At 52.0% G+C, this 14,156-nt stretch overlaps 1 protein-coding gene across 1 annotated transcript in view; it reads right to left on the reverse strand.

Annotated features, from left to right (window-relative positions):
- Positions 1–13,536, reverse strand: part of ZXDC (ZXD family zinc finger C) — a 40,905-nt gene extending 27,369 nt beyond the window's left edge. Inside the window, 9 exon segments of the mRNA XM_014779591.2 lie at positions 320–1,008; positions 3,727–3,897; positions 8,608–8,738; positions 9,673–9,751; positions 9,858–10,010; positions 12,580–13,116; positions 13,119–13,214; positions 13,217–13,324; positions 13,327–13,536. Of these exon segments, the coding sequence (XP_014635077.2) occupies positions 320–1,008; positions 3,727–3,897; positions 8,608–8,738; positions 9,673–9,751; positions 9,858–10,010; positions 12,580–13,116; positions 13,119–13,214; positions 13,217–13,324; positions 13,327–13,504 (2,142 nt within the window). The 5' untranslated portion in view covers positions 13,505–13,536.
- Positions 13,537–14,156: the final 620 nt, after the last annotated feature.

Genomic DNA, 14,156 nt, shown 5'->3' on the forward strand with positions numbered 1-14,156 from the left:
TTTTTTCAAGAAAAGAAATACATTATCACAGAATCAAAGAACTCAAAAGGACCTTAGAAATCATCTAGCCAAACCCCCTCATTTTAGAAATAAATGAGAATTTAAGGCTCAGACAGGGTAAGTGATTTGCTCAAGGTTATAAAAATTAGTCAGTTCGACTCAAGATCAGGATTCAGACTTCCAGACTTGTAGTCCAGGGCTCGTCCTTTTGCAACCAGTAAGAAATGTCTGCGCGTTAAGTGATTAATCCAGAACATTCTCAAAATCGAGTGTAAGAGAAGTGAGCTACACGGTGGTGAGCGAACATAGCACTTCATACCAAATATAAGTTGCCGGTCCCTGCACTGAGCCCCGCATCTCTCTGAGGACAGGGCTTCTCCGCAGGGCTGGAGAGCACAGACGGGGACGCCCCTCTGCTGCATTCTTGCTGCCTGACAGCCTCAGGGCCAGGAGGCCAGGCCGGCTCCACTTTGATCGGAGCCAGCAGCTCTGGGACACCGGTGTTTCCCTGGGGAGCACTTGAAGAGATCAGTGTGGTGGAGTTAGCTGCTAAATTACTGCTGGAGGTCAATGCCCCTGGGTCCGGACCCAAGTTCTTCACAGGCAGAGCTACCAGACAGCCTAGTGCTCCTGCACTTACAGTCTGCACATCCTCCATACTGAAGCTGCTTTGCTGAAGAACTGTGGATGCTGTCCCGAGAACAAGAGGGCTGTCCAGGCTTGGAGGAGTGTCACTGTGGGCCACCAAGACCAGTGGGTCCACTGGCCCTAAGGAACTATTATTAGCAGGGAGGTGCCTCCCAAGAGAGGAGCTCACAGAAGTTACGTCGATAGTCAGGATTCCGGAGTTCAGTGCCTCGTCTGAGGCCCCCACTGCACTACCCCCGTCCCCAGGTGCGTCGGAGAAGAGCGCCGCCAGGTCTATGTTGTTGAGCTCGCTTTGGCCTGGGCTGCCCAGTTCACTGCTGGGCGTCAGAGAACTCGGAGCTCCTAGCTGAGGGAAGAGATCTGAAAAACGAATGAACACTCCAGTTATTCGAGGACCTCAGAGGACTAGCATGTTTTGCATGTGCTCATGATGTTAGCAAGCGACCCATCAAGGCAACATCTACTGTCCTCTTCTAAACCCGCCACCTGGCACGGGGAAGGTGGCCGCACACTGAATGAAGGAACTACTTGATGACTGTGAGGCATTTTACACACATTGTCTTAAACCCTTGAGACGACAGTGATTTCTCCAGACAGAAATGACTCAAGAAACTAAATAACATTTCCTAAAGTCACATTAACTGGTTAACAGGAAGAAGCAAGACTTGAATCCATCTTTCTGGCTTCAAATCCTATAAGCTTTCTGCTATACCACAATAGCTACCCCTAAGAAGACTAAAACTTTCCATGGAATACAAATCTTCAGAGGTCGGCACAAGCTGAACTCTGGTTCTGGGGATATTTTTGGAATCAGTTTGTGTCAGCTCGTGTCTCATCAAACTCTATGCCCCACTCCACAACTAGCTGCCACTCCACAATGGATTTGAGTCATCTGGGAGTGATCAGTGGGGAAAAACTGGCCTGTGGGCCTGACTCTGGACGGGGATCAAGGCCCCAGCTCAAGGGAGCTGCAGACAACTGGACATCAGGTGCCCCCAGCAGCTCTGGAGTGGTGTCCTCCCTCTATGGCACTTCTCTGGAAGGCAACCCCTCCCCGCCATTGTGGTATTTCCAACCTCTAATACACCCCTCCCCCAGGCCATGACCACCTTGAGGGTACAGACTGTCTGACCCATCTTTGTCCTTCAGCACCAGGTACAGTGCCTGGCTCTTAAGCAACAGTTAATGATTACAGTATAAATAATTCATTCAGTTTTAATTGTTGGCCTTAACACGCTTCAAATGTCTGTTATTCAATAAAGTAATTTAATAATCAGAATACTCTTAGTGTACATTAATGTACAGTAGTGTACATTAACATACTTAAAAAAAATTTCAATGAGTACTCAAGTTAGGGGTTTATACACCAGTACACCCCATTGTCCCAAACCCTAGGACTCTTCAAGCACCAAGCAAACAGGAATATGCGAGCACAAAGACTTTAGGCAAAGGAGCCCAGCAAGGCCTTGACGCTAGTCTTTCCCCAAAAATCTCCACCTGCAGCTTCTAGAATGTACCAGTGCCCACCCAAAGGGAAAAGGCTCTCGCAGGTCTCTGGCTCTACTCCACCCCTACCAACGGTCAGATAATCCCAAACTCATACTTTCCAGTGGTGGATGCCTGGTCAGAGTGCCTACTGTATTTCTAATGCAAACGTATGAAAGAAATCTATTCTAGACCCCTCAAAAATAAAAAACCAGATTCAGAATATACCTTTAGTTGTCACATTACTTCAAAGTTTAAAAATAGGATCAATATGTTATTGCTTCTTTTTTTTTTTTTTAAAGATTTTATTTACTTTTTCCCCCCAAAGCCCCAGTGGATAGCTGTGTGCCGCAGCTGCACACCCTTCTAGCCGCTGCACGTGGGACCCGGCCTCAGGATGAACGGAGAAGTGGCGCCTCGATGCGCACCCGGGATCCGAACCCGGGCCGCCAGCATCGCAGCGCGCGCCCTCAACCACCAAGCCACAGGGCCGGCCCTGTTATTGCTTCTTCAACAAGTATCTCTTAGTACCAATGAAACATTTCAAAAGAAAATGGCAGTGATTCTTTGTAGAAATGAAATATGGAAAACTATGTCACTTTCCCAAAACTTTCCCCAAAATTCCCTTGACTATCTTGAAGATTCAGTTCCCTATGAAAAGATTAAGAATAAACATCTCAGTGCAAATAGAGATACCAGTTCACTCATAAATTTCCTATTTAGCATTTCATTAATTCCACAAATATTTACTGGAGACCTGCTAAGCGCAAGGGCCAGATAGCCAAAAACCATTAAATAAACATTAATTAACAGAGCCTCGCTCTAGCACTTCCTTGCCTGTAAGACCTCGGGCAAGTCCTTCTCCTCTCCACCTTGGTTACAGAGCTGTAAGCACCCCCACCCCAGGACCACTGTGAGGGGAACTCAAACAGCCAATCCAGGGCCTGGCAGAGCCCCTGACAGGCGGTCCACGATACATGGACGCTCCCAAGCACCTATGTCTCAGGAGGCAAGCACTGGAACAACACCTGGTCATCTACCCTGATAAGTGGCAGGGAAGAGCGACACACAAGTAAGTCAACGTCACATCATAAATGCAAGCACAGGAGACAGAGGCACTACAGAAGCATCTAAGAGGTGTTCACACCCAGTCGGAGATGAAGGAAAGCTCATGTGGAATAAACGATGCCGCTGCTGACTTGAATAGGCCAGGTTAGGAAGCGGAACAGCAGAGCAAAGAGCAGGCCCAGGTATGTGGCATCACAGAGCACCAGCTCAGGGCTGGGGAGAGTGGGAATCAGCTGTAAAGACAGAGGCAGGCACCCGATCAGTTAAGGAAAGCACTTCAAAGACAAGGCAGGTATCAGACGGTCAGAGGCAAGAAGTGGCAGGACAGAGTCCAAGACAGGACACTAGGCTTGGCAGCCATGGTGCACGGGCTAGTAAGGCTTCACTGTACTAGATTAATTTAACCTATGAACTGGACAACTTCTGAAAGGTGCTAAGGAAGGAACACGATGCTTTTGCTTCTCTGACATGTGTTAAGCTTACATATCTCTGTAGCGCTCTAAGAGGGACATAAATCGAGCAGACCTGGGCGCCGGCTGTGCTGTCTGACCACATGCGCTTTCATGCTGTGCTTGGAGGTGAAGAGTCGGTTACAGCTGGAGATCGGGCAGCGGCTCTTCGGAGCACCCACGTCCTGTAGGTGTTTCTTGGAGTGGATGTAGAGACTGCTGCGAGCGGAGAATCTCGCACAGCACCCTGGAACAATACTGAATGTTAAACCTGAGGATTACCAAGGAACCAGTGTCAACATTTCCTCCTAACATCAGAATCGTAAGACAAGGCATGGCTTACAGCTTTGCATGGCCACTGGCAAGGGACATCCACCAAATATCCCTCAGAGCAGGATGACAAGGAATTAAATTCAAAAGCAAACTCTGTTTTTAAAAGGATATTTGAGGGCCGGCCCCATGGCTTAGTGGTTGAGTGCGTGCGCTCCACTACTGGCAGCCTGGGTTCGGATCCCGGGCGCGCACCGACTCACCACTTCTCCGGCCACGCTGAGACCGCGTCCCACATAGAGCAACTAGAAGGATGTGGAACTATGACATACAACTATCTACTGGGGCTTTGGGGAGAAAAAAAAAAAAAAAAAGGAGGAGGATTGGCAATAGATGTTAGCTCAGAGCCAGTCTTCCTCAGCAAAAAGAGGAGGATTAGCATGGATGTTAGCTCAGGGCTGATCTTCCTCACAAAAAAAAAAAAGGATATTTGAAGTCCCACATGGGTTGTGTCTAAGACGCGTAACCTTGACAAGTTAACTTGGAGCCTCTTTCTTCACTCACTACATAGGGCTGCTGGGAAGATGAAGACAAATTAAGTGTTTAACAACTCCTTCAACGTTCAAGCACTAAAAATTTATACTAATCATCTGTATTACGCTACTACTATAAAGACAACTGTAATCCTATGACATTTAGAGTTGGAAACTATCTCAAGAGATCACCAAAGCCAATTCCTCTCATTTTACCACTGAGAAACTGATGCCCAGAGGGACCAAGCAAACGGTCTGAGGGGCATGAGTGGAGCCTGAAGCTGGCACTGCCTTGCTGACTGACTACTGAACTGCTCAGCCACAGTCAGTGAGACCACAGACCTGCATGTGTGTGTCAGAAGGAAAACAAGACAAATTCAGAACCACAGCCCCCTTCCTTCACACCCTGATTCCCCACTCTTGGAGCCCTCCACGTGGGGACAGCAGAGGGGAAGCAGGGCTCTGGGCAGCTGCACGCCTGTGAGCTGGTAGGGACATGTCAAGCACCAGCTGTCATAGCAAAGGGCAGAATAAACCAGTGCTAGTGCTGTGAAGTGTTCTGGAAGCAGAGGACACAGGGTACCTCCTGAGAGCAAAAAAGGTCTCAAGAGACAGGTAGCATTTAGGTGACGGGGCCTTGACAAGTGGTAGGGAAACCCACAGCAGAGCAGAAGGGCGTCCAGGCCAAGGGAGCTGCCAATCTCTGGCACAGAGGCCACGAGCACAGCAGGGCAGGGTGGGCAGGGCCTGGGCTCTGAAGCTAGTGTAACTGGACCCAACTCCAGCTGAGCCCCCTCCTAGCTGTGTGGCCTTATTGATCCTCTCTGGACCTCCTTTTTCTCTTTCATAAAGTGGGAATGACACTGACTTCACAGGGCTTACAAGGACTAAATGGAACAATATCAACTAGAGTACTTGCACAGCGCCTGAGAAAGTGGAAAAGAGCATCGTTCTGCTTATGGCACCTTCTCGGGGCTGCGAGGTGGCAGTGCTGGTGTCCAGGGCCTGGACGAGGGCTATTTTAGGAAAAGAGGCTACATACACGGGAAAGGGCCAAATGAGTAAGGGCTTTGGCTGCCTCTGAGAGGAGTTCTGAACTTATTTCGTTTTCAAAGCTTCAAACTTGTTTCCAGGTCAGGCTCCTGACAGAACATTTGGAAAACACAAGAGAGAGAGGAGACACCTGCAGTCTCACCCAAGGTGCACTGTCCACAGGGCGTGGGAGCACCCTGCACCTGCAATGTCCCTGACTCCCTCTTTCAGCTAGGACTCCTCAGCATGGATTTCTAGAGGCAAATCAGAGCAGAGGCGCTGAATATACCCTTTACCAAACTGCTTTTGCAAGGACAGGGAACAATCACAATAGGGACGTCCACCACACTCTTGCCAGCAATGAGTTCCCATTTAAAAAAATATTTGCTAATTCAATAGGGAACAAAATCTATTTCATTTTAACTTTTATTTCCTTTGATGACCAGGAGTGTGGCTATTTTTCCACGTGTGTTAACGGCTGTCTTTTCCTAACTGCAACATAAACTGAGATTTGTGTCAGATCCTTACAAATCAAAGATATTAATCAACAGCACCCCACATTTATACCAAGTTACCCCGACCCAGGGGCAGAGGCAGCCCATCAGTGACAAACTTCCCTCTAAACCCCAACTCCACGGAAATCTGCTCAACTCACATATTTACATGATGACCACACATCTAGCAACCTTGACTCCATGTGAGGCACTCCACGACATTCTAGATATGCAGAGATACCCCCACATGTGCCTGGAGAAGCTCCCATCACACACAGGCTGTCCTCAGTCCCCCATCCTGCCCTCCCTCACATACACTGCTACCATACAGCCCCATCCTCCTCTTCTCCTCCTGTTACTATGGAAAAGGCGGATGGTAGTTGTTTTTTAACTTTTTATTATGGAACATTTCAAACATCTACAAATGCAGAGAAAATAGTATAATCACCTAGACTGAAGAATGATCAATTCTCAGCCAATCCAAAGACGGGTTCTGGGGTCCCTCCACCAGGCTCCTGCCTTCACCTCCATTCCCTTGAGAAAAACACTCTCAACAGATCACTGCCCAATCACCCCTCTCCCATTATCTGCATCTCTCTACCAGCACCTCAACACCTGGACTTGCTCAAAGTTCTCAAGGTTGTAGTTACCGAAAGGCAAAAACGAACAGCCCCTCCTCTGTAGCCAGCTCTGCCCTTTCCTGTTTCCTTCAATCACCTCTAGAAGGGTCAGCACAGCTGCCCCCTGCCTCGCCTTACCCACCTCTCAGGGCACTAGAGCAGGGCTTTGCCCAAGCTACTCCACCCAAGCTCGAACCTCGCTCCACAAGACCCCATGAGCTTCCAGAGGAGTCCACGCACACCCCTCACCCTCCCACAGCACCCCAGCACTGGGGACTGACTCCCCTCCTTTCCCAAACATCCTCCTCTGGGCTTCAGTGCCACCAGCTCTACCTCTCGACGTTCTTTCTCAGCCCCTCCCAGGGTTCCCCTGCTACTTTTCCCCCTGAATGTGTGACAGTCCCCAGGGTTTGGTTCTAGGCCTTTTTATTTATAATTGTAACAGCAGCAGTAGGGAACATTTACTGATGTTTTTATACGCCTTAATTAAACTTAGTAATCGAACCCTCACAACAGCCCTATGAGGTTTTATTACCACTTTGCAGACGAGGAAAAGAGGCACAGAGCTTGAGCTGCTCGTCCAAGCTCTCAGAGCTGCTTCAGTGGCAGACTTGAAATCGGAACCCAGGCAGTCTGACTCGAGCATTCACGCCTTTATTCACTACACCACACTGCCTCTCTCCAGCTGACAGTGTTTCTCGAGAAGGACTTCCCCGGCCACGGCTTAACCCATCACTGGTGTGCTCCTAGCACACCTGCTCACCCCGCCCCAGCAGTACATGCCCCACCTTCTGAGCATCTGAACTTAGCAAGCCCGTGGATATGTAAAGTGCAGCATGTCCAAGCCAAACGCCTCTTTTTCCAACCACCTGCCCTGTGTCCCGGTCTCAACTGAGATACTGACCCCAACCACTGCCTCTCCCACAAGGCCCATCTTCCAAATCTGTCACCAAACACAGTTAATCCTAACTCCTCTCTCTCGTCTACGCCTTCTCTGCCTTGCCACTGCCAAACCCCAGCCCAGGCACCAGGAAACCAGACTGAGCCTAAATGCAAATAGGATCCCATGACTCCTCTGCCTCCAGCACTCAGCCTGCTGCTCTTGCAGCTCTGGGAGATGTCCCCATGCTGGCCTTTCTGTCTCCACCACCCCCGGCTAGCTCTTCTCACTCTTCGACTGACTGGGAGGCCATTCCCATGCCTCCATGCCTGCGGAACAGCTGGGTGACCTCCTCTGTGCCCCACCGCACGCAGCATGTTATCTGTCTACCTGTCGCTCCCCACTTGGAGCTCTGATGAGAGGAGGAACTGTGTCTCGGTCATACCATCTGTGTTACATTCATTACATTCCAGGAAGTGGTCTCAGTTTCAAATGGGTCTTTATTATCCCCTTTTCCAGAGAAGGAAACTGAGGCCCACAGAGGCTTGCCTGAGGTCACCAACTTAAGGAGGGCTGGAGCCAGGATACAATTCACAGCCCTAGACTGACCTGCATCCACCACCCCAGTGCATCTGCTGCACTAGAGCAGGGCCAGCACGAACAGGCGACGGACAGACTTTTGGTGAATAAATCAGGCCTTCGGTGTTTTAGAGAAAAAAAACTCCCCAATATCCAGCCTAGCTTTACTGCTGTCCAATTGCAGCATGAGTAGCTACCATTTACTGAGTCCGTGATATGTGCCAGATGCAAAATAGGCATTTCGCCATGTTATTTCACCTAATCCTTATAGGCACCAAATTAAACAGGGAACTAAGTAGAGCCACAGATCTAGCGAGTGCACCGCAGGGCCACGAGTCAAATCAGGTCTGCTTCTGAAGTCTGTTCTTCTCGATACACTGCTCCCCAGATAAAGCACTGACCTAAAAACCAGCCAAGGAAATCTAGTGCTGCAACTCACACTCGCCTTGTCTTTAAGCAACTAAAACTCACCTTTAAACAACTTCAACTTACAACATCAACGTGGATGTGGTGCTAGTTTATAGCTCACAGTAACGTACTAAAATCTACCTTCCACAGGACACTCAAACGGCTTCGTGCCCAGGTGTGTGATGCTGTGGCCTTTCAGATGCTCCGCTCTCGTGAACGACTTCCCGCAGCCCTCCACAGAGCAGGTAAACCTCCGGTCGTCATCGTGCTTCCTGCCGGAACACAACATGGAACAGCGATTACTCACACAACCCGGAGGCACCAGGCTTCGGAGGTGACTCTTTTGTTTAAAACTCTACAAAATATACCAAACTACAAATTCTTCACATTAAAAAAAAATGATCAGTACATTTCAGAAAATCTCAATTCTGTCTCTAGCCCATGTGGGCAGATTTACAAGTTAGCTACCCTGTAATTAGAAATTCTATCTTAATGCCTAAGCTGACCCCAGAGTCCAACACAGAACAATTAGTGCTGCTTTAATTGAGGAACAGTTGAGTCCCAAACATATTGATGAAGCTATTTCCACTGTCTAGAAATCCCGATAATAAACAAGCTTTCCGAGCCACTGAGGGCAACGAGAAGTGTGCACAGGAAATCGACTGCAGTGCTAAAAAGACCCTCTCAATCCCATACATAAACATAGTCTTTTCCTAAGTAACGTTTTTAAAGCAAACCCCAGCTGTGTAAGCAGGGACAAACCACTCAACCTCTCTGAGGCCTAATGCAAACCAGGAAAATAAGAACATCCAAGTCAGAGTCATCGTGAAGATTAAATGAGATATACGTGTAAAGTGCTGAACATCGCCTGCACACAGGCCAAGCCCAAGGTCATCATGTCACATGGAAAGATTGTGATGACAGGAGGAAAGCTTGTCCTACAACGGTAACGTTTTAAAATACTGAATTGCATATAAAGTATACCAGTTAAGTTTAAGAACAAATATATAGAAAAACTGCCTTTAGGTAATCAGAGTCTGAGTGGTTTTCTTCTAACAGCTTTCTGAATTTTCCAAATTATCTACATTGGGCTCCTTTTTCTATAACTTAAAAAAAACTACAGATATCTTATCTATAGGCTTCTGCTACTGAGAAACCATTCATTCATTTCCAAAACTGACAATTCAACCAAAATGTAAAGATTACCTTTTGTGCCTTAGGAGTTTAGACATGCTAGTGAAGGTCCAGCCACAACTGTCCGAGTCGCAAATAAAAGGTCTTTCACCTTAGGAAAAAAATAAATAAATAAAATCACACCACATCACTATAAATGCAAGCTACCATAAAGTCAAATCTCGGTTCCAAACGACAGTGCCTCCTCGGGCCATTACCTGTATGACTTCTCAGGTGAATTTTCAGGCGACAGGCTTTGTCATACTGTTTGCTGCATCCAGGAAATGAGCAAGAAAAGAGTTCTTGTTCCCTGAAGTGGGCTCGGTTATGGGAAAACAGAGCACTCACTGTGATGAAAGTCTTCTCGCAGCCTGAACAAAGAAAACACAAACTCTGCTCACTAGTGTGACAAGAATCACACAACACAGCTCAACTAGTCACCACCCCAGGACACTGCTGCCACTGAAGCAGAACAACGAGAAGCAGAACAATAAGACGACAATGACTGAGAAGCACACCTCTGGAAAATCACAACCACTGACGTCTGCCTTTGTAATGGCTAAAGCAGGAGAGACTAAGGGCAGCCAAGAGGCACATTCAGGCCACCTGTTGTGATGTGACTTAGAGATGAAGCAACTGATCAAAAGAAAGTCCCCCAATCACAGCCATCTGCTCCCAGTTCCGTAGCACAGATTTTCTAGCACAGATCTTGCATACGTTCTGTGAACTCAAATGTCAACGCTGCCCACGTGAGACCCACGAAAACACAATGCGAGAAATCAGATCCTAAGGAACAAGATTTTGTCTGGTCGGGTTCAGTGTGGAAGGGCCACAAACCACTGCGAGGCTGAGACATTTTCACCCACCCCTGGGGGCGATGCTGCATCCCCCACACTTACAAACGTCCTCCCTGACACCTTCCGCAACTGGCGGCCCCACCTCTGTCATCGGGCTTCTCTCTCTTCTTGCCCCTTTCCTCAGGGTTCCCTGCCCTGTCAAAGGAGGTTTCCGAGGTCATCTTTCCTCACATGGCCTTTCCCATCACCTGCACCTTCAACCCCCAGCTGAGCTACCAGAAAGTGGCCTACCTCAGCAATTCCCAGACTTCCCACATCAGTAGTTCTCCTTTGACCCAAAGGTTCAGTGCTCAAATCGGGTGGAAAACATCACGTTACAAGATGTTTATCAGATGTCTTTGTCACAGCTCTTCTCAGAGCCTTTAACATGCTACCATCACATCTGTAACCACACTCTGCACAGCACCGCATAAAAGTACTTAGCCCAAGCAGCCCTGCTCTTCCGAGCAACACTCAACTGGGAAATGCTGACCTTCCTAAACACCCTAAAATCCTCCCCTTTTGCATAAATCTGCCCGCCCTCCCCTCCCATTTTGGGAGGGTGTATTTTGGTGTATTCACACAGTCTGTCAGGTAAATCTGAACAGGCTAAATCTCTCTGCCTTAGCAAGAACCACCCTCCGCACAATGGACCATCACAGCCTTCAATGCTGCCTCCTCACCATTGCCACTGCCTCTACCTACATCTGCCTTCAGGAAACTCAGGTTTGGAACACTTAATGTGGGCTTTACTGGTCCCTCTCCTACTTCTACCATCTCCAACGCTGATGCCCCACTCACCATCCAACTCAAAACCCTCAGGGGGACCTCAAGCCCTAGACCAGGCTGGACTCCCAGTATTATACTCAGAATGATGCTCTTCGTGCATTTTACTAGGGAGCGGCCCATAAGCCACCATCAGATTCCCAGCGCATATGACCAAGAAAGGTTTTGAATCAGTGGCCTAAACCCACGCTCTCCACAAAGAGGAACGCACAAGACAGTCCATGGGCATGTAGGAAGAAAATATTAAATCTCGTTAATATTTTTCATTTCACCCTTTCAAAATCCCCACATTTGAGTATATTTCATAACACATCATTAGGACAGAACTGCATGTATGTAACAAATCAATATGCACGTTGGGCGCACGCTGGGCACGCTTGAGTTTCTGTTGTAATGTACGGGATGTGGCAAGTCCTTCACCCTCTACTTGGCCCTCCCACACCCTTCCAACTTTACTTCCCACAGGCCCTCAGCACAGCCCACATGCCCTGCCTTGGCTCTGTGGTTTCACCCACCAGCACTGCCTTCCACCCTAGTCCCCCAAACCAACTCCTTCCCAGGCAGGAATCTCCTCTTCCTCCTCGGAAGGCACACTCTCCCTCTTAGAGCACCTACACCTGCCTATCCTGGTGAAGAGCTCTCTGTGTGGAGCCTCACATTCCCCACACTGGGGGCGATCACAATGGAGCAAGAAACCTCCACTGGATTTTTTCCACGTTGCTCAGTATTGGTCTCTTCATCTGTAAAATCAGGATAATTTTTAGAACTTCACAGAAGTGTGAAGTCCAAAGGAAATAAAAGTATAACAAGCAGAAAACTGTGACGAACCATGCACCTGCGATTATGCCCTCAGCGCCTAACAGTCTTGCATCTGGCCAGATTCACCCGGGTTCCCGTGTTCGCGGGGGTGAGGGGGTGTGCACCCCGTAAGCGTCTGACGACTGAATATTTTTAAATGACAAGACAGAGGGAAAGACCTGACTCATAACTCAAATCACTGGGAAGATGCGCTATCACTTTCATTAACCGGAGGCCCCTTCAGAGCTCTGTTGTCCTCACCGTGGGGAAGGACGGCTGTGGATTATTCGTGCTACCTCGCTGTCGAAACCCCCGCAGGGTCAAGGTGTCAAATCGAATCAGCTGGAAACACCAAGAGCACAAACACCAGCGTGCTCCGTTCCCGCTCCTCACACCTGGCCCACCGAGTTCCGATCCTGCCCAGCAGAGCAGCCGAGGGCGGGCGCCGCCGCACCCAACCGAGCGACTCCACTCGGACCCGAGCCCCCGGGGCCCCCCGCAGCCCGCGGCGCGCGGTTACCGGGAAAGTCGCACTTGTAGGGCCGCTCGGGCTCGAAGTGGCTGCGCTGGTGGGAGCTGAGCTTGGCGTGCGTGGGGAAGCGCTCGGCGCACACCTCGCACTTGAACAGGCTCTCCTGCTCGTGGCCCTTCATGTGCGCCTTGAGGTTGTACACGGTGGTGAACTTCTTGCCGCAGCCGCCCACCGGGCAGCCGAAGGGCCGCAGCTTGTCGTGCGACTGCAGGTGCCGCTTGAGCTTGTAGGAGGTGGTGAAAGCCCAGCCGCAGCCGTCCAGGGGACACTTGAAGGGCCGCCGGCCCTGGCTGCCGCCGTGCGTGAGCAGGTGCACCTTGAGCTGGTGCTTCTTGGCGAAGGAGAGCGCGCACTGCGGCTCGGGGCAGCGGTAGCCGGGGCCCGGGGGCCCGCGGCGGCGCGCGTCCGGGCTCGCGGCCTCCTCGCTGGGCGGCGCGGGCGGGCCCTGGGGCGGCGGCGCGGGCGGCGCGGCCAGCGTGAAGACGCCGCGGTCGAGGCGCACCAGCAGGTCCCGGCCGTGCGCGGGGTCGCCGCCCGGCCCGGGGAGGCGGCCGCGCCGGTGGGGCCCTGCGGCGGGCGGCGGGCGGGGCTCGCGGCGACGCCGGGAACGGGCTCCCGCCGCCCGGGGCCTCGTCCGAGCCGGCGCGCGCCACCTCCAGCAGCACTACGAAGGAGTCGCCGCCGTCCTCGTGGGGCGGGCTGGGCGCGGGGCCCGCCGCCGCCGCCCCGGCCTCCCGCGCCGCGGCCCCGGCGCGCCGTCCTCGGGGCCCCGCAGCAGCAGCAGGCGGCGGCGCGCGGGGCCGGGGCCGGGGCCGGGCGGCGCAGGGCCTCTGCGCTGCTGGCCGGGGCCGCCGCCGTCGCCATGTTGGGCTCCGCGCGGGGCCGGGGCGGCGAGCACCGCGGGGAGCTCCATCTTGGGCCCAGCAGCACCGTCGCCCCGCCGCCTCGGAGGAAGCGCGCCCCGCCCCTCCCAGGCGTGCGCGACGCCGTGTGGCCCCGGTGGGCGGTGCCAAGGCCCGGCTCGGAGCGCGGCGCGGAGTCCGGCCCCGAGCTGCGCGTGCGCGAGAGCCGGCGGCGGCGGCGGCGGCGGGGGGTCGTGCTGCGCTTGCGCGGGAGCCGGGGGTGGGGCGCCGCGCGAGGCCTGCTGGGCCTCGTGACGTCAGGCGCTCCGGCGCGACCCTGCCGGCCCTCCGCGGGTCGGGCCCTCGAGAGCTCGTGTGGGTACCCTGTCAGTCCTGGCCGTCGTCGGGGTAGGGAGGCAATCGTAGCAGCCAGCGATCCTCGCCCTCACGGCTGTGAGGAAAGCGAGTCTGGGAGAGCGCAGAGCCGGGAGCAGGGGGACCGGGGTTCCGACACTTAGTTTCTGCCGGCCGGCTGGACGCCTGCCCCCGCGAGCTTGCTGCGCTCTAGCCCCGCGCCGGCTCCGGACCTGGCCTGCAGGGCCCTGAGCCTGTCCCTGCGTTTCTCCTCCTGTCCCCGCAACCGGACGCAAACCTCTGTATCACTCCTGGTTCTCGCAGCTGGTCGTCGGCCTGCCTCACTGCTCCCAGTCCACTCTCCGGAGG

Source organism: Ceratotherium simum, chromosome 5 (genome assembly GCF_057802395.1).
Source record: "Ceratotherium simum simum isolate JZ-2026a chromosome 5, ASM5780239v1, whole genome shotgun sequence".
Taxonomy (NCBI): domain Eukaryota; kingdom Metazoa; phylum Chordata; class Mammalia; order Perissodactyla; family Rhinocerotidae; genus Ceratotherium; species Ceratotherium simum.